Here is a 20,413-nt window from a genome sequence, read left to right as displayed (position 1 = left end):
TTTTCAACATTTGATATATTGTCTATGTCCTTTTTGCTGATAAATATTGGTTTACGAGACTTGTATATTATCACATTCTGCTTTTATTTGCATTTTACACAATGTCCCAACTTTTTCTGTTTTGGGGTTGTAGTTTATTGTAAAAACATTAGCTTTCTCACACAGTGTTTCCTCTTCACTTGGAGTGGTGGTCAATGCTTAGGGCAGGCGCACAATATTGTCCAGATGCATATTAGGCTATAAGTGCCCTCAGCTGGCTAGTGCTCACATCATTGCAGTTTGATGATATTACAGCAATACTAATTAGATGTATCTGTCCAGTTTTATTCCATATATTGTTTTCATATACGTTATTGCCGTGCACTATCAAGAGCTTTCATTTACTGCACCATAGGCTGCTGCATTACGGTATGTCAGTCAACAATATCGCAAAAACTACTGGTAAAACCTCTAAGTATTTTCGGTAACACTTTATTTTAAGCTTCACATGTTAGCCACCAATACATACCTAATTAATACCTGTATTAGTGACTTGTAAGGCATGTGTTAGGCAACATTAACCATTTGTTAGGTGTGTATTCACAAATTTCTTGTTCATGACGAATTAGGCCTTTATTATTGACATAATGACCTTGTAAGCCTTGATCTCTACATACTAATTAGTAGTAAGTACCAAAATAGAATATGCATAACCTACTTGTATACTGTCTGAATAAATCCCAAATAGTAGGAGAACAGTTGTAGAATAAGCAAGTGTATGGCTCAACCTCATTGCTGCATTTCACTGCCCAGGTTGCTGTGTGAAATAGCACTTAATAACTGGGAGATTGGCTCCCATTCTAAAGTGGAAACTGGTTCCTTGGTAGCAAGCACATTATCATCAGTAATACCTCTGCAGTATGTACTTATTAGTCATGATATGTCAAAATATGGTCCCTGTTCTAAAGTAGAGGCTGGGAGGGTGTTAACAATAGAGCTCAATGAGCTCACAAAGCACAAAAAGACAAGCAAAAGCTAGTTTTAACTAGAACTGACAGGATAAAAACACGTATTTTAAACACATAAAAAGGGCAAAAGAATTGTCATTCAACACATCTGTGGTGGTCTTCTTTGAAACGGGACCCACCTACCACATATCAAAAACTTGTGCACAGCAGGCCTATTTGCCTGAAAACTACAGTAGCAGTAAAGAAATCACACAAAAGAACATTTGCTATTTACTTGCCAGAGTGGACTAGTATTTTATCAGTATTGGGAGAAGGTATTGCTAGTCTTTTTGTGCTTTGTGAGCTCATTGAGAGTACAATGTAACATGTTTACAGAACTTGTTAAATAAACATTATCCCAGCCTCTACTTTAGAACAGGGACCATATTTTGAATGAACAATGTATGCACTAGCAATGTATTAAGGGTAAAGAATGTCTGTATTGACCAGGAGTTATATAGTCTATTATATAGACTGTTCCCATCATATAATTCTTAATAATAATAATGCCTGACTTTAGAATATGGAACCAATTCATGACTAATAAGTACATTCTGCAGAGGTATTACTGATGATAATGTGCTTGCTACCAAGGAACCATTTCCACTTTAGAATGGGAGCCAATCTCCCAGTTATTAAGTGCTATTTCACACAGCAACCTGGGCAGTGAAATGCAGCAATGAGGTTGAGCCATACACTTGCTTATTCTACAACTGTTCTCCTACTATTTGGGATTTATTCAGACAGTATACAAGTAGGTTATGCATATTCTATTTTGGTACTTACTACTCATTAGTATGTAGTAGGGCTGTCACTTTTGTGAAAAAATCCTGTTCGATTCTTGAGACATAATTGTTCAGTCAATCGATTGTAAAATCGATTTTTCATGTCTAAAGACGTTTCAATTTTCAACGCCAAATATAGGACAATCCACGGACAACTAACAGGCATTAGGACGAACGTAAAGGGGGCGCTTGAAGACGCACAATGGTGTGAAGTTTCGTGCACAATGACAAACAGGAGTGAAACATTCTCGAAAAACAATAAGCAGAGTGGGCTGCCATAACATCAGTGAAAAACATTACTGCAGGCTTCAACGTGGCTGCGTTTACAATTAGAAATGTCAAACAAATTTTGCTGCACAGTTTGCACACCGCTTTGTCCTTCTCCATAGTTTGATATATCCAAACCCCGAAATGCTTCCATATCGAACTCCTCAAGTTATTAGGGCCTATCACTCGTATCTCTAATGTCGCACAGGTTGATTGCGTTGTCCTCAATTTTTTGGCAAAACACCAGCAGCACAGCAGCCGATTGGAAAAAGCTGTTTCCAGTGCGTAAAATTTTCTTTTTAGCTTTCGCAATGCTTACTGCACTTCGGAATTCTTTGTTATTTTTCTGCTTGTTCCTGAGTTTTGTTACATCTATCTTTTTCATTTGTTTAATTTGTTTAAAATGAATAGTGTATATTTGGTTAAAATCGATTCCCTATTTTAGTTTTCAAAACTTGTGTTGGTTGGTCCAATCGATTGTGCAATCGATTTTCGAACGTAGTGACAGCCCTAGTATGTAGAGATCAAGGCTTACAAGGTCATTATTAAGATTATATCAATAATAAAGGCCTAATTAATCATGAACAAGAAATTTGTGAATACACACCTAACAAATGGTTAATGTTGCCTAACACATGCCTTACAAGTCACTAATACAGGTATTAATTAGGTATGTATTGGTGGCTAACATGTGAACCTTAAAATAAAGTGTTACCGTATTTTCCATATAGTTGCCTATTTTCTCGCAATAGTATCTCCTATTGTCTTTGTCTTTCATATCACTACGCAAGGACTGGAACTTCATTCAAAAGTGAAAGCAGAAATAAGTCCATTCAGGGCGGAACAAGACGGTTCGCCCTGTCGGGACCAATTTTCCCATAATGACCGACGTTCTATACATTATCCCGCTTATTACACGGCTACTTGCCAAAACAAAACAATAAACTCCCCCTAATATGACTCTTTAGCCTACATAGCCTAGCCTATTTGTTACCGTTTTATAGTGGCTTTTGCTGAGAAACAAATAGTTCGCAACAACACGCGCTGAACTTGAATCAAACATTCTTTAGAACACAGCTGATCAACCGTTTGCTTTCACTTTTGAATGAAGTTCCAGTACTTGCATAGTGATATGAAAGACGTGAATTAGAAGCACAAAACCCATTTTCCTTGACAGCAGTGTGTTATCGAGAAACAGCAGACCACCGAACATTGGGAAGGCCCATTCAAGTGAATGGAGCATTCTTCAGCATTATGAAGAGCCGTGTAATAATAATTTATCTGATGTGGTGGAACTGCGTTCCTCCCCGTTCCCCCCACTTTAACCCCTGCATGTACAGAGTGTGTGGTAACACGGTGTGGATCACCATGTGCAAAGAGCTCTTGTACACAGACGTTGGGACTCGGTTGGCTTAAGTGTATGTTGTAGATGTAGTAGTCCATAGTAGTTTATCAGATGTGTTCATACAGTATGCATTCATCTGTTTTTTTTTAGTGTCCGTAGAGAGATGGATGGAGAAGTGGATACTATGCAGCAGACCATTCAGGACCTAGAGCAGGCCAGTGACCTGCTATACATGCCTGACCCAGATCCCAACAAGATCCCAATTGACCGCACCCTTACCCGGAAGGCTGGCTACCTCAACATGCGCAAGTATGAATCCTAAATCATGGATATGATCCAGTATTGTCTAGTAGGATCCAAAAGAGTGACCACGCATAAGTATGATCTGTTAGTTTTACCCTACGTGTCCTTGGCAGTAAGTATCTAGTACAACACTTTCTTCAATCTCCAAATCCGATAAAATTCTAAGGCAATGTCAGGAGTTGTTGTAAACTTTCATCCTTTTCTTTTTTCAATATGCAGAGCACATGCCTTGTCTAGAACATTAATAGGCAGAGAGGGATTCCTGTTTTTATTTTTTTTATTTCTGCATTTGTTAATACAGATGCACTAAGATACAATATGTAGTTTGTAATTTGAGCCCCTGTTTATGGCTCCAATGCTATAATCAAGTTTGCAGATGACACCACAGCTATGTGGTGCAAAAACAATAACCTGGCACTCAACACCCAGAAGACCAAGGAGATCATTGTGGACTTCAGGAGAACCAAGAACAAGGCGCACACCCCCCTCCACATCAGCGGTGCTGAGATGGAACGTGTGTCCTAGTAGGGATCGACCGATATGGATTTTTTAGTGCCGATACCGATTTTTTTCCATCAGCCTTAGCCGATGACCGATACAGGCTGCCGATTTTCTTGAGCCGATATTTGGAGCCGATACTGCTTTTATTTTGCTCCCTCAATTTACATCATACAAATGACACATAATTACACAGATGATGATAACAAATGTTATAAGTCTCAATTTAAAAAAGGAACATTTGTTGAACTTATGGATGGGTGCACAGGATATGGTTAACTGTGCTAAATGCTCTCATCAACATCTTACAACACAGCCTTGATGATTCATTGCTTGCTGACATATTATAAGACATAATTCAGGTCATCACAAAATGTCCTTTGTCAACACATTTAAATAATTTAAGAAAACAATAAGCCTGAAAAGTAGCTATTGAAATAAAGTGCTTGATTTGTAATTTAAGACTGCATGGTTTAAAATTTTCTATGTCTATATTTTTCTAAAAAAAAAAGCTGCCAGATTTGTCAACCACAGAACATAAATCAGCAGAGGAAAATAACGTGGTGTCAGATGTTTCTGTTCTAAACGGCATCAACGTCAAAAGCTATGAAAACATATCTCTCAAAGTTTTAAAATCTCTCCTTCAGGTAACGCAGCACTCTCATATCGCTGTGATGCGTGTGTCCCATTGAGTGAGACAGACCAGACCCACACACAAACTTCTGTTTGGTAGCTGACGAACCACCATTGAAATGGATTGATAATGATAACGTTAGCAAACGGCATACACGGTATGTCTGGTTGTACATGATAAACGTTAACACAAATTAATATTCAACTACATATAACACGTCTCTCATTATTAAAGCTCTGATATCACTGCGATGGCAACTTCACCCCGCTCGAGGGGAGAGGGGGAGGGAGACGCACACACCACACGCGTCCAAAACTCAGCCAGGTGGTCGCTGAATAAAACTCCCGCAAATATCTCGGAACAACGTCGACATTACTTAATCATATGATTTACCAGTGTTCGTAACAGCTACCACTACCGCATGCATAGGGATAGCCTGCAACTTAAGCAGTTTTATAGAAGAGGCATTCAGGGAGAGACACACACACCACACGCGTCCAATACTCAGCTAGGTGATCGCTGAATAAAACTCCCACAAATACCACGGAATAACGTTGGCATTACTTAATCATATGACCAGTGTTTGTAACAGCTAGCCTACCGCAACCGCATGCATATAGATAGCCTACAACTTAGCTATTTGCAGCTCCCTAAATACAATGGCAAGCAGTTTTATAAACGAGGCATTAAGCATTAAATAAAGTAGGCTATCATTCGCGTCTTCCATTTGGACCCACAAACTTGCTAACACCTTCAAAGTGTATGGCAATATTTCAACGAAGCCAAACAGTTAAGATGCTTTGAAAGTTAACTAAAAGTTTAAAGTTAAAAGCTTAAAGGGGCACCAGGCAAGCCTGATGCTTTTTCTCTAGGAAACTCCCCCTCGCTCGGTCTGAAGCTCTTTTCCTTTTCTTTGTGTCTTCCGTCAAGGGTTTTCGCTGGCTCTGCCATTATACACACGTTTGCAACAATCTCTAGCGTTTCGTTAGCCTGCCTCTGTGCTGTAAACTGATCCTGCTTCGGTCGGCGGGTAGGATACACCAAACTTGCAAGTGGGATATTCTTCCCACAGGCAGTAGGGGCGAGCGAGAGAGCCTTCATTCGTCCCGTAATGAGTCATTTAACCATATACCGACGAAGATGAGTAATTAACACGAAAACGTTGCCTGGCCGGCCGTCCGATATATCGGTCGATCCCTAGTGTCTAGCTTTAAGTTCCTTGAGATTCATATCACGGAAAATCTTTCTTGATCTCTCAACTCCTTCTTGCTTCCTGTGGACACTTAAGAAAGCACACCTATGTCCTAGAATTCCATCTGACTTCTACCACTGTACCATTGAGAGCATACTCACAAACTGCATCTCTGTATGGTACGGCAACTGCAACGCTGGCGACCGCAAGGCACTGCAAAGAGTAGTAAAATCTGCCCAAAGGATTACTGGCTCCCAACTCCCCTCCATCCACAACACGCATCATCAACGCTGTACAAACGAAGCCAAATCCATTGTCAAGGATGCCACCCACCCACACCATGGTCTTTTCACCCTACTTCATCTGGCTGGCCGTACAGGAGCTTGCGCTTATGTAGACATGCCATCTGAAAAGCTGTATTGATCTAACTATACACTTATGTTGCACATAATTAATCTCTATCGTCTACAGAACTGCACAGAATACTGTACTCAACCTGCACTTTGGTATTTAATGCTTCTTTTGCACTTCTGATTTGATGTCTACTGCATTTCATTGGCTCTGTACCTGTGCTCTGCTAAATGACAATAAAGTGAATCTAATCTAATCTAATTACTAGGGCTGTCAAAATAACTGATTAATTTCGATTAATTAATTTGCGAAAAAATAACTGATAAAAGCAGATAAAAACGCAGATTAATCGATTCTGTATAACCTTTGACCGAGCCGTTGTGAAAATGAAGGAGAGAGAAGAAAATGTGCTGCCTAGATCATTGATTGGAACATTTACTTTTCAAAAACGGCTTGATGGTGTTGATAAATCGCTTAGCGATTCCAACGATGCAGCAGCTTTAATCTGTTTGTTGTGCATTGCTTGTCTGAGCTGATGACCCCTACTGTTATTTTCTGTGTGTGTGTGTTTCAGTAAAACAGGCCTTGTGTCCTCAACCTGGGACAGACAGTACTTTTTCACCCAGGGAGGGAACATGATGAGCCAGTCTCGTGGGGATGTTGCTGGCGGCTTGGTCATGGACTTGGATAACTGCTCAGTGATGGCTGTGGATTGTGAGGACAGACGTTTCTGCTTCCAGATCACCTCTTTTGATGGCAAGAAGTAAGGCTCTGACCCATTTTATTTTCATTCCTGTAAAGCACATTAAAGCATCAAAGGAGGTAATACTGTATGTGTTTGCTTTACTGCATCAATTATTTTTTTTGTTTTCAAGCATATAACGCCACTATTCTATTATGTTTGTTATTAGAAACCACAAACGTTACAAAGGCCTATTGCTTGTTGGTTTGCCAATGACTTGTTGAGTTAATTCACTCATGAGAATAGCTGCATTATAATGAATTGAACCTCTGTCTGTTCTAGAGTGGCCATTTTACAAGCAGAGAGCAGGAAGGACTGTGAAGAGGTAGAAACACAACCAAACACTTGCTATACATAATCTTTTCAGCATAGCAGACAGAAGATATCCTCTAGTTCAGTGGTCGGCAACAGGTGGCTTGTGGGCCAAAACTATAGCGTCATCCACAATGACTGGCAACCCTGGTAAAATTGAAACAAGGTTTCTTTTGGTGATTTATCTTAGTCCAATGAACACAATGAAAACATCCAAAACTGTTACACCTGCATTTTAAGCCTAAGAGCATGCAGAAGCATACTGTAATGCAATATTTTGAAACTTTGGAGAAAAAGTAAACACAAAACCAAGAAGTAGATTATACAAAATTAGTGGTTTATTTGTTTATTTGTAAATAAAAGTGCAAACGAGGTGTTGAAACACCGATCAGACTTAATTACCGGTATTGATTATTTTCTGGTAAATCATCTTTCCTGTGTCCATGTAGTGGATTGCAACCATAAACAACATTTCGAAGAGGATATATCTGAGTGAAAATCCTGAGGTGAGGTCACTTCTCTGCATTCTTTTTATAGAATGATTGTACAACTACTTTCTCGGTTGTCATTTTGTCATGCTTTCCAAACCTTTTGCAGGAAATTGCTGCTCGAGTCAACCAATCCGCTTTAGAGGCTGTGACACCATCTCCCTCTTTCCAACAGAGGCAAGAGAGCCTGCGAACAAGCATGTACGTAAATAGTGCTAGGCATCGACCTCTCGCTCCAGTAAACCGTAATTTAATCAGATGTTTAAGTAATGTACATTTGTGAAACAGTAGCAGTTAATTCCACTGGATCACTGTATGGTTTGACTATTTTACAATCCTTCTTGTGTTATTAATGTGAGATCATGGATAATATTAGATTTGTCCTTTCCTCCTGTCTTTCAAGTTTTATTCAAGGACATATGTGATTAAAGAAACTATTTAAAAAAATATATTTTATTATATTATCTGTTGGGAAACTGATGAATTTGTCAAACTCAAATTTTAGGCAAAGTAGGCCGAAAGCAGGACGCAGCAGCAGCCAGAGCTCAGTGGGGTCAGAGTCACCTGCTCTCTCCTCTCTCTCACTTGACTCACTGGTGGCTCCTGACACACCCATCCAGTTTGACATAATTTCACCAGTTAGTGAAGAGTATTCTGGCCAGGCCAAAAGTGCTACACAGGGCAGGTTTGTCACACTTTCCCAAACTTCGGTATATCGTGAATATTAAGGCTTTCACTTCACCCTCAGATGTTGTTTGAATTCAAGGCTTGTCTTAACCACTTCTCCCATTTCTGAAAGAAGGACCAACCCATTTGGGGAGTCAGGGAATTCACATTCAGAAGATGGAGAAGGTAAGGAGTCTATATTTGTGGAACTCATTGAGCATGTTCATAAAACACAATAGTTTAAAACAAAATAATGAATCTGACCAATTAACAACATTTATTATGACCGCCGCGCAGCGAAGCGTAGGTTTAGTCAGATTTTTTTTTTTTTTTCCGCATGTCCAAATTTCCGTCAAGGATTCCCGGGACACTGTAAGACCGGGGTAGACTAAACTTGGTGGGCATGTAACCCCATATGGATAGCATGGAACCATCGTTTTTCGTTTTGATCTGTAGCCCCCCCGCTGGACTGCACCCCCCGAATGGAGGGTAAGGCAGACACAGTTTTCTGTGAATATCTCGAGAACCGTAAGGTTTAGGATGACCAATTTTTTCCGTATGTTTGCCTCCAGGGGTCATGTTAACCCATTCCATGTGCACACATGTGCATAAACAGATACACACGCACACACATACATTCACAGTAATCATACGTATGACACATACTCACACAGTAGACATATAATACGCATCGTGCACATGCACAAACACACATACATGAGCAAACACACAAGCACGCACACACACACACACACACACACCCACACCCACACACATAAACATAAAAACGTGTACCGCGCACATGCACACAATTCAAGAATTTCTCAGAATTATGAACAGGCAAGATGGGGGTGGGGTTGTATAAAATGAATTTTACATGTGAAATCTATGAACTAATCATGTTTTGGTACTTGTTGTCTAGCAGATACCAGTGAGAATTGAGTGTGGATAATGCAATTTAGTGAGACAGTTAGAATCATATAGGCCTTTCAGCGTGATTTATTTTTGTGGAAAAAATGTGCTGGACTGGGCGGTGGTCATATTTTGTACCGCTCTGCGGTACATCTAGTTTTACATTTAAATGTAGCGCTGACAGTTAAAGTGTAACTCCGGAGTAAAATCAACCTAGGTATGGTAGTTAATAACTTCAAACTTTTGATTGAGAGCAAAATTACGTTTATTGGTGGTGTTTTGAACAAGACAAGTTTATTTGCATCATCACTGAATGGCCTTACAGTGATGCTAACCAGGCAGGGTGCCACTAACAATGGGGTCATTCCATGTGAAATCACCCAATTTCAGCAAAAATTGGCAGGTGACCCTCTCCGAAAAAATCAGAAAAAATTCACAGGTGTTTGTAGCCCAAACCTATGCATAAATCTTAAATAGTATGTATAGTCTGTATAACTAATCGTTGCAAAACTACAGGCCTTTGAAGCTTTGTTGTGAGCAATCCTTTTTGTTCAACTTCCAACATTACTGGCTCTTTTGGTATTTCACACACATTAGTGAAACTATGTGAATAGAAGTACATTTTCCTGTTGAATTAAACAATCCAATCGGATCAGACATATCTTGTGTACTTTACCTTCTGCAAAGCTCTGATGGCTATAAATTCATTATGTGAAAAGACATCACCTTTGAGGGCTTCTCGTTAAAAAAGTATGACACAAATTCATCAGATTTTTTTCCCACTCATACATGCATTATAATGTCATGTCCATGCATAAACTTTGGTTGTTATCATTATCATATTTTCAGAGCATTTTTTTAAAATTGGGCTTGATTTTCAAAAAGCCCGTTTTCAACTTCTCATTTCACCACGTAGACAGGATTTCTTTTTAATTTTACCATATATCATTCTGTATGTGAGGTTTATCTGTCCAAAATTTGGGTTTGTTGCTCAGTTGCAGAGAAAAGACTTTTAAAAAATATTGTCTAAAAAATCCACTGAATTTGTACTGGCCTTGCAGTACCACTTTGCACCACATGTGGTGTTCTTTTAATACAATGGAAGTCAATGGAAGAGTAAGAGAGTCACTTGTTTGCTACACATATCCAATCTAAACACACAGTTTATGGTTCATAGTTGAATTGCTCCAAATAATTATTTCAACATGAACAACATACTACACATAAATTCATCTTATTTAGAGAAAATAAACTGATCAAGTAAATTATACACACATAAGACTGACTGGTCATCATACACGCAGCAAGAGGATTTAGCATAATTGCCATCTTTGTAATGAGTTTTCTACACCAGCTTCAACCTATCAGTGCCTATGTGAGTACTTTAATAATTACTAGCCAGCTGGTTAGGCAAAGTCTATGCATGGTCTGCAGTCCTCTGTGAGAGACAGACAAAGAGCTAGAGATCAGTGCTTTGCCTCCATGTGATCTGGGAAAGAAGTTGGGAAATGAATGTCATAAAGGAACAGATTCAAGAAAAAAGGGGTTTCTAAAATTCAGTGCATTGTCAGATTGAAGCGTTACTTCAGTTGAGATTAGGTATTTCATTTTATGAAGATGACCATGTGTGTTTCCATCATATGAAAGTATGATGGGAATGCTCGTGTGGATCCAAGAAGCATTCATAAAAAGAAGATAACTCTTAAGTATTGCTTTTTTCTGCATCTGACAATGCACTGAATTTTAGAAACCCCTTTTTTCTTTCAAAGTTTACAATACTTCCGTTTGTCTGCACAAACCCTCACTACACTACCACAGAAGTGTAATTATATTTTGAGAATTGTTAAGGGAATAAAATAGCGACGTGGCACCCTGCCCGTTTAGCATCAATGTAGCATCAAAAGGGTTCTCGACTGTTGTAGAAAGAAATGGATGATCTTTAATGCAATATCTACATTGCCCATTATCAGCAACCATTCATCCAATGTTCCAAAGGCACATTCTGTTTACTAATCTGATATCATTTTAAAAGGCTAACTAAGAAAACCTTGGAGAACCTTTTTGCAATTATGTAAGCACATAATGGAATCTGCAAACTGCTGCCCTGATTTAAAAAAAAAAAACAATGCAACTGATCTCAGCTGATAGTCTGTCTATAATATCTATAACTTTATTGATTGAAAACCGGAAAACACTACAACATTCTGTAATGTTGAATATTAATGCTCTGTAATGTGGAATTTTTTTGCAGAAAATAAGGCCATGTGAATATTGTCAATTTCTGTCAAACTGTGTATAAGGTCCTAGACTTTGTTCATCATTTGAATTGACAAAAGTATGTAAGCCTTTGTAATGCCTGTCTTTGCTTAGATTCCATCCTTCACCAGCTTTTCATTGTGCGCTTCCTGGGCTCTATGGAGGTGAAGGCCACAGAGAACACAGATGTGATCTATGAGACCATGAGGCAGATCCTGGCAGCACGGGCCATACACAACATCTTCCGCATGACTGAATCACACCTCCTAGTCACCTGCGAGTGTCTCAAGTAGGAAACAATCTCAGGATCTGATTTATAGAGGTCACATTTTCAACTGAGTGCCAGAAGAGAGCAGTGTAGCTAATTTTGAGGTTTACTTTTCTTTGCTGTTTCTTTTGATAACATAGGAAATTGAGACTAATGATATTGGTGTTCAGCTATTTAACTTAAGCCATTTAGATCTCTAGGATATCCTGTAAGCTGAAATGACAATTCAACCATTGTATATTTACATATTGTACTGTTTGGCTCTTCCTCCTTCAGGTTAATTGATCCACAGACACAAGTAACCAGATTGAGGGTAGGTCATCATCATCATATGTAAATTGTCTATCATATTGTCATATTGAGTGGCATAAGAGCCCATGCATAGTTGGCTATGTATCTTATAGCCCTCCTCCTGCCAGCAGTGCTATCACTCAGTGGACGTTTCTCATATTTTTTTCCTTGCTGTCCATTTGTTCCTTAGTTCCCCTTGTCCAGTGTGGTGTTGTGCGCATCTCATCAAGAGAACAAGCGACTATTTGGCTTTGTGCTTCAAACAGCTGGAGGGAAAGTAGATGGACGACCAGTCGTTGTCTGTTACATCTTTGAGTCTAACAATGATGGGGAGAAGGTAAGGGCCAGTGCTTGCGTACCATGTTCACACTACTCTTCCTCACCACGGACAGTATTGGGGTATAGCTACTTCTTAAATGAGAACATGTCTGGTAAGACATTGCAAATGACACTGGCTTTATTAGTCCTCGCTCTTTTGTTGTGGAAGAAAGAAAGAGATAGTGGTGAAAAATAAGGGTAGTAATGTCACTGTCTACTTTATTTGGAGCTTAAGGGAAGGCAAGTTTATTTGTAAAGCACATTTGATACAGAGTTAATTCAATGTGCTTTACATAAACAAAAGTAGAGAATAAAAGTAAATGAATGCATAAAAGGGCAAGAGCAAAAATAATTGTTTTAAAGGTAAAGTACATAAAATATGAAAATTAAAAAACAGAAAAGACACAAAGTAGAATAATTAAAAGACAGAATGTGTCTAGAAGTGCATTTGATCAGTTAGCAGAAAGTAGACGGCCCTGATTTAAAACTTACTACAGTTGGGGCATTTTTGATGCCATCTAGAAGTTGGTTCCAGAAAAGGTGCTTCACCATGTTTAGTTCTCACAGCGGGCTTAACCAACAAGTATTTTTCCTGAGACATGAGAAGTCTGGAAAGTGTGTACTACTGAAGCATATCTGATCGGTTATTAGGTCCCATTCCATTTAGTGATTTATGAACAAGCAGTAGTGCTTTAAAGTCAAGTCTTACATGTCTTCTGTGACTTACTAGAGGCCAGTGCAGGGACCTAAGTATTGGAGTAATGTGGTCAGATGGTGTAGTTTTTGTGAGAACCTTAGCTGTTGCATATTATATCTAACTCTGGTATGCTTTTGTGCAAAAAACGTACATTATATTTTAACCAAGGACCAAACAAAACACGCCAGAGAGGTAGATTACCCCCACCTTTAGTATCCCCAGAGACATTCCACGCAAGGTTTCAGTTATGTTTGGGGGACAGGCTGCCCCCACTTTGTTTCCAGTTTTCGGAGCCTGGGCTGTCTACAGACACCGGGTTTTTTATACAGTGTATTCATGGAATGGAATGCTAGCAGTCGTGAGGAGATGATTGCTGAATGTGACACAAACATTTTTGGGCTTGATATTGCATAAAATCCCTCCCTTTAATATGTAAATGTATTTATTTTCTGTGTTTTCTGTTCCTAAGATCTGTGATAGTGTGGGCTTGGCTAAACAAATCGCTTTCCATTCCGAAATGGTAAGTTAGTATGGGATCTGAGTTCAAATTATGCTTATGCTTAAAGTTGGGGACTGAATGTTGGCCTTTCAACTCAACTAGCACAAATCAAGACTACTACCATCAATCTCATAATTATTATTGATACTCTCTTGGGAAAGGATCGAAGAGCTACAGAGAAGCAGAAGGAGCTGGAGAAGGCCAAAGAGAAGCAGCAGGAGGAACTGACCAAACAGAAACAGATTGAAAAGGTATGTCTGGAACTTGATGTTATGGACTGACCCTCAGGAAAAACAAAATGTACTTCTCATTAGAAAAGAAATACCAAAGGTCGCTGACATGAGTGTAGTTTCCATTACTGGTATTTAGCCCACTACCCAGGTAAAGGGGACAGGTATAGGAACGTCTCACTATTCAGCCCTTTTAGCCGTTGTGTTTCCACTGCTTACAGGACATTAATTAATGCATAGGCTACGTATATTCATATGTATACATGATGTAAGGATTCAATGAAATGATTCAGTCTGATAAAATTTCTAGGAATGCTTTTTAAAACGCCAGGTCATGTTAGATGCTTATTTATGGGAATATGACCATAAAACTCACTGCTATTGAGTTAACTAAATGGCTCTGCCCAGCAGGACCTTGAAGAACAGAGTCGCTTGATAGCCGCCTCTAGCCGTCCCAACCCACCTACTGCAGACGGACAATTCCTGGTGCTTAGCAACAGCCAATCAGAGGACAGTGATGCTGGCGAGGAGGGCCGGAAAAAGGGTGAATCAGAAGCCTGATCATGAATTGTGTACACCTTCCCTCTCAAAAACTGTCCACTTGGCCACAGCCATGCTGAAGCCTCCCAGGCAAGGGCCTCTGAAGGGAATAAGGTTTTGAGAGACAAAAATGACAACCAATCATTGTAGCAAGCAGGGCCTCCGACAGAGGAGGGAAGGACAAACCATAGAATAGGCAAAACTTCCCCAAATATTTTTTTTTTAATTCTTACTTATTTTTTGTTCTGTACATAAATTCTTTATTTTATGCTGTCTCTTATATTCAAAAGATATATAAATGCTACAACATTTTGTATATTTCACTACTTCATACAACAGCATACTAAAACATGAGAGAAAATATTCTTTTTTATTTTAGAAGAAATGGAGTGTGTCAAAAACACTCATTTTGTAAAGGACTTGTAATAATATCTTTATTTTGGAGTTGCACTCTAAGGCTTAAGCTTACTTTTGCTCTAACAGCCTTTGCATGCCCTTTTGGTTCTGTCAAGAGGGGTTTTTGTTCCATTTGACATGTTTTGTTACTTAAAATCAAGAAAAAAATCATTTTAATGTCTGCCGAAGAGACTGCCCTTAACATCTAGCAGAAATGCTATATTACGACCTTGTATTTGCCATCATTCAGGATAGAAAATGATTTACCAGTGCTGTGCTTGTGTTGCGTTATGGAAATATGAGAGAGATGAGAGAATATTTTTGTGTTTCACATAAATTCCTTATAGAGTGCAATTTCTGCTTGATCAGCTAGAAATGTTCAACTTGACACTCAAAATAGCAAAATAAGATTTAATGATCTGTTTAAGTTACTGAATGATGGACCACTGTGTTTGCATTGGTGCACTTGACGCTCTGCCCTCGACACATGCCCAGTATAATGCATGTTTGTTGCTGATCTCAAATCATGTTTTATTTCTCAACAGTGTTTGAGATGTACTGTTCCCTTGAAGCACACAAGACTGATATCAAATGAGCTTTTGTATGTATGCAATACAATAATATTACAGACTCTTTCTGGTGGGGAAACACTCACGCTGATTGTATAGTATATTATAATTATCTTAGAGATATGCAGCAACAGTCCTGCTGCCCCTCAAAAAGTATGTAATTGAACCAATATATCAAGTACCATTTTAAAGCTAATAAAGATGTCCATTTTACTGCAAATGTGCATGGTACAGCAAGAGTCTGCAGATTATTTTTTAATCTGATCAATCCTCAAACCTGTAGCATCTCTATTTTCTTTTATTTTTTTGTTGCTATAATCTGATTTCAGTGGGATATAAATGAATGCATATAATGCCTTGAATATAGGCATTTGCTACTCTGTATCCTTAGGCACAAATTAACATTGGACATTGTATATTGGCTTTGGATTTGAAGATAAAGGGGATCAGTGAACAATTCTGAACAATTCTTAAGATTTGATCCTGTCTGTGTGCTAATATGCTGTGTATTAAATTGCTTGTATTTCAGAAGGGAATCATGCTCTCTTTACACCAAGGAAAGTGAAAATCAAGCTATAATAAATATTACAAACAATTATATATTTGATGGAGCCTGTAAGATGATAATGGTTGGGTTTTCCATTTTTAAAAACTTGACTGCAAACAGGATTAGATGGTGTTTGAAGGTGCACTTTAGAGATCATAGGACGTCATGTAAAACTAATTTTGTGAAGGGGTGTGCGTTCTGATTGAATTTTATCTTCCATAATAAATGTACTAATATTTTTTTCTCTCTTCCAAAGACGTTCCAACTTGTATTCTTGTCTCCTGGTTTCTCGAATGTCAATCATGTGAGTTGCAAAACAATTTGTGTAATTATTAGGAACAACCCAAAGAGGCAAGGCACTGTTATTACACACCCATGCTGGAAAAAAAAAACAACCTGACCAGCTTAAGGTGGTTTGCTGGTTGACCAGCTTGTTTGACCACTGTATGATGGTTGAGCAGCTAGACCAGCAAACTCTTGCGAAAACACCTTCAGCTGGTTTTTCGATGGTAATTCTACTGGTTTTGCTTGTCATACCACCTCAAGCATGGCCACCTTGCACCAGCTGTATCCCACATGACAGGCTGGTCACACCAGCATGACCTGAGGGGTATTCCAGAAAGGAGGTTTAACAAACACTGAGATAAAACTTAACCTCTGGGTTGTCTGAACCTGTGGCGACTAAACCCGAGCTGTCGGTTCCAAAACACCAGTTACCAGTTAGTTCAATCAACCTTGTGTTAGATAACCTAGAGTTGTGCGCGTTCACGGCGAACTTATAAAGGCATCATCTATTGAGAGTCGAAACAATGAGTTAAACCGGCGAAACGAAGAGCACCGTATTTTTCAGAGGCGGAGTAGTCGAGGCTAACGAGGAGAGAACTGTAATAACAAAAAAAAGAGCAATACTTAAGCGCCTGTGTCTGAGACCTTGCTTGGCAGAGAATAGCCTAACTGACCGTGTAAATGCGTACGTTTAGGATAGCCTATTTAATGTCAAAAGCACAATTCACTGGACATCACGTATTGTATTGACTGCTTTGAATGATGCTTTCTTAAACTAGCCTACCTTGTCACAGATTGAGTGGGCCATAGAATTCTTTGAGAATCCCAAATGTAATTGCCTATTTTAACACGGGTTCTGCAGCTGTGGGCCAAGTTAAACTTTTGCGCTCCATCATCGGAAGGGTGAATGTCGGAAGGCATGGGTAGCCTATTGGACACATTTCAGTGCACATTTGGAAAATTTAATAAGTGATGCTGACCTGCCAGTTGGTGAAACTACACATTAATGATCCTCGTGGGTTTGTGTCCAGGAAAACGAATGAAGTTGCGCAGGGACTGCTTTAGCGCAAAGGAAACGTTACGCACCGACCGACAGCTTGCCGATATGCTCTGCGTCTCCAACACTACAAAAACTCCCAGTCGGAGAGCGTGTGTAGCCTATTAAAAAAATATTTTATCCCAAATGCCATCAGCATTCTTAACCAAACTTAGTGACAACATGCATACCTGGCTGAGCTGTACAGCTATTTAAACGTATTTATTAATTTTCTATATGCTGTTTCCCCTTTTTTGTACTGTAGTCGTTTTAATTATATCTTCAATGTGTCTGAGATGTTGTTTGTCCATCTGTCTGGTGAGCCAAACACAAATGTCCACTATGGTGTAGCCTAGGCTTGCTAGCCTACATTAAAGATTTATTTTATTCTATTATAATCCACCATGCGTAATGTAGGGATGGAGAATGCTTTTCAAGTAGGATATATTTAGGATTCAGCTGAAAAACTCGTTTGGAAAATAATGGATAGGCTAGTCCTATCATGTGATGTCGTGGTCTTATCGCCCTCTCACAGTGAATTGCACGGATGAATATTACATGATTTTGTGCTTCTTTGTCAATCGGACCTTCGTCAAAATGAAGTGTAAAAATAGCGGCCTGATTGAACATGCACTGAAATAACCGAACATAATTGAACATAACCTGAACAAAACCTAACCCCTACCAGGTTAAGTTCAGAGCCTATGTTTCCATAGTTACTTACATAGCCTGATCATTTTTGAGCTTTCTGGAACTGAAATCCCAGGTTTACCGTTTACTCTGGGTTTACATACCCAGTTCAGTTCAGAGCCTATGTTACCATAGTTACTTATAGCCTGATCATTTTTGAGCTTTCTGGAACTGAAATCCCAGGTTTACCGCTAACTCTGGGTTAACATACCCAGTTAAGCCAGTAAACCTGCTTTCTGGAATACCCCTCAGCTTCCTCAGACTGGTTTGTAGCTGTTTTTTTTCCAGCAGGGGGGACAGTCGCAGTCTTGTGTAGGCCTATTTGTAGTAAACAAACAAGAGGGTGTTATATTGAGCGCACAGGCTTGTTCTTATGAGAAGCGATGGTCACAATAATCCCACCACTCGGTGGAATAGATAGAAACAATTACCCTACTACAATGCGATATCCAAAGAGCATGCTAGGTTGCCAGTATGCTACCTTTTGTTTGGGTAGGGCTTTGCCATTCTCAGCAATGTAGACTTTGCATGACAACAGTGGTTGTAAATTAATATTCAACAGGATTACCTGAATAGTATTACTAAGTGTATTGTTTTAAGTTTTAATGGCAGAAATCACTCCAATTGGATTACGCAGCAGTTGACTGATTCGAAATAACGCCTCTAAATTGAAAGACTGATGAAGGTCTGATGTATAAATGGATAGGTTATATGCTACCCTGGCCCTGGGCTAATTTTCTACTTTGCTAGTTCAAAATAATAGGATGTTAGTGACTTTGCGCAGCTTACAGGATTTTGAGGGGGAAAAAACCTGTGCATAAAACAGCCATATGTGTCAAACTGAATTGTCAGGCTCCAAATTTTAAATGCCTTTGGTGGGGTGTAGGCTATCTATTCATATGTAAAATACAGACACTAGGCTACATTTTAAGTAGTGACGTTACGGATTTTAGAGATTTGTTTAAATGTTTTCCCAAAACATCTCCGAAACCATAAAGGCCGACGACCTTCAACAAGATAGCCGAGATAAATATGGCCTCTCTGGTCTATGGAGTCAAGGAAGTCAGACCAATTGATGGCAAACCAAAGTTCACAATCGACAGGATTCTTGGTCTGGACCAGGAAGACCAACATACGAGGATTAAACCCTATCGACCTTGGGCAGGTATAGTCCAACTGGAAAAAAAAAAACACAACCGCTATGTACTGTATTGTTGGTTTGCATCATGTTGACATGTTTTTGATCCATTTCAGATTCGCTACTGGCACAGGTGTGCGTTATTTCTAAAAGCGCTGGCGCATCTGGCATGAATTACAACGAGGAAAGGACCACACAACTCTCTACAGACTCATGCCGACAAACGCTAAACTGGTACATAGGACGCAGACCTAGAACTGCCTTCACCAGACTGCAAGTAAGCGCTGTTCCACGTCATCTTTATTAATGTGGCCCATAACTGAAATAAGCTGTCAACAACTATGACTTTTAGTTTTCAATCGTTGGCGCTTTAGGCAATCGTTCATAGCCTAGGTCTAAATTCCTTTTTTCTCGCATTTAGATTGAGATCCTTGAGAGCATTTTCCAAGTGAATTATTATCCTGGGATAGATGTGAGAGAAGAACTGGCTAAGCAGCTACACCTAGATGAAGATAGAATTCAGGTAGGTCACGAGGAAATTATAAATGATTGTTTGGTTTAATTGACAGGTAGAATTAAAAGATACGTAGACTCAAGTAAATCCATATTGTTTTGATACACTAATTATATAGAAATTGTATTACTCATCAGAACTCAGAGTATTTTGTTTATTTCCTCTCAGATTTGGTTTCAAAACAGAAGAGCAAAACTCAAGAGATCCCATCGTGAATCCCAGTTTCTGATGGTGAAAAAAGTATTTGTAAAGGATGATTAATTCACCAACTTTCTTCCTCTCAACTGGTGTCTTCTTTCTTTTGAATGTCCACTCACATGTATAACCTAAACATAAACCTCATAGTTTTATATGTATTTATTTTATTAGATAAGCTTTGCCAACTAAGCTTCAGTTGTAATACATTCACAGAAATAAACAATGTGTAACCTAACATAATGTGGATTTATGACCTTCGGTAGATGTGTGCATGTTCTCTTTGAAACTTGCCATTTTCTTTACGTTACTGGCTTGAATTGTAGCCAATTGATGTCAGTCAGTCCTTACCAATACTAATGGTTCATATAGAGTGAGAGTCTGTCAATGCCCCCATTCAAAAGCTGACAAATTGATGCTGTCTCTTTGACTGTTAGATATTACAAATAAAACCCCTTCCCAA

The 20,413-nt window shown here is 39.1% G+C and overlaps 2 protein-coding genes across 6 annotated transcripts in view; both read left to right on the top strand.

Annotated features, from left to right (window-relative positions):
- appl1 (adaptor protein, phosphotyrosine interaction, PH domain and leucine zipper containing 1) overlaps window positions 1–16,347 on the top strand; it is a 25,471-nt gene extending 9,124 nt beyond the window's left edge. Inside the window, exons 10-22 of one of the 4 annotated variants that reach the window (XM_048253866.1) lie at window positions 3,534–3,692; window positions 6,936–7,124; window positions 7,386–7,428; window positions 7,865–7,921; window positions 8,013–8,104; window positions 8,409–8,588; window positions 8,703–8,755; window positions 11,852–12,026; window positions 12,282–12,318; window positions 12,487–12,633; window positions 13,781–13,831; window positions 13,972–14,061; window positions 14,449–16,347. In XM_048253866.1, coding sequence (XP_048109823.1) covers window positions 3,534–3,692; window positions 6,936–7,124; window positions 7,386–7,428; window positions 7,865–7,921; window positions 8,013–8,104; window positions 8,409–8,588; window positions 8,703–8,755; window positions 11,852–12,026; window positions 12,282–12,318; window positions 12,487–12,633; window positions 13,781–13,831; window positions 13,972–14,061; window positions 14,449–14,601 — 1,426 coding nt within the window. In that variant the 3' untranslated portion in view covers window positions 14,602–16,347. The remainder of the gene's footprint in view (window positions 1–3,533; window positions 3,693–6,935; window positions 7,125–7,385; window positions 7,429–7,864; window positions 7,922–8,012; window positions 8,105–8,408; window positions 8,589–8,702; window positions 8,756–11,851; window positions 12,027–12,281; window positions 12,319–12,486; window positions 12,634–13,780; window positions 13,832–13,971; window positions 14,062–14,448) is intronic. The other 3 variants (XM_048253868.1, XM_048253867.1, XM_048253869.1) reach the window with 3 other exon arrangements.
- hesx1 (HESX homeobox 1) lies at window positions 16,276–20,413 on the top strand. Of its 2 annotated transcripts, none has more exons than XM_048253875.1 (5): window positions 16,276–16,396; window positions 19,102–19,268; window positions 19,358–19,518; window positions 19,663–19,764; window positions 19,924–20,413. In XM_048253875.1, exons 1-5 carry the CDS (start codon window positions 16,386–16,388, stop codon window positions 20,014–20,016), a joined length of 534 nt encoding a protein of 177 aa, XP_048109832.1. In that variant the 5' UTR covers window positions 16,276–16,385; the 3' UTR covers window positions 20,017–20,413. The 2 variants fall into 2 exon arrangements, with proteins under 2 accessions (XP_048109832.1, XP_048109833.1); XM_048253876.1 differs by lacking the exon at window positions 16,276–16,396 and adding an exon at window positions 18,336–18,368.

This window comes from Alosa alosa, chromosome 10 (genome assembly GCF_017589495.1).
Source record: "Alosa alosa isolate M-15738 ecotype Scorff River chromosome 10, AALO_Geno_1.1, whole genome shotgun sequence".
Classification (NCBI taxonomy): domain Eukaryota; kingdom Metazoa; phylum Chordata; class Actinopteri; order Clupeiformes; family Clupeidae; genus Alosa; species Alosa alosa.
Note: the sequence above shows the minus strand (reverse complement) of the source record. Positions and strands in the feature narration are given on the sequence as shown.

What these genes read in the sequence shown, in the direction of transcription:
- hesx1 (XM_048253875.1), top strand. An exon ending in CTGCCTTCACCAGACTGCAA is followed by an intron (nt 19,519 to 19,662) that starts GTAAGCGCTGTT and finishes TCTCGCATTTAG; the next exon opens with ATTGAGATCCTTGAGAGCAT. An exon ending in TAGATGAAGATAGAATTCAG is followed by an intron (nt 19,765 to 19,923) that starts GTAGGTCACGAG and finishes ATTTCCTCTCAG; the next exon opens with ATTTGGTTTCAAAACAGAAG.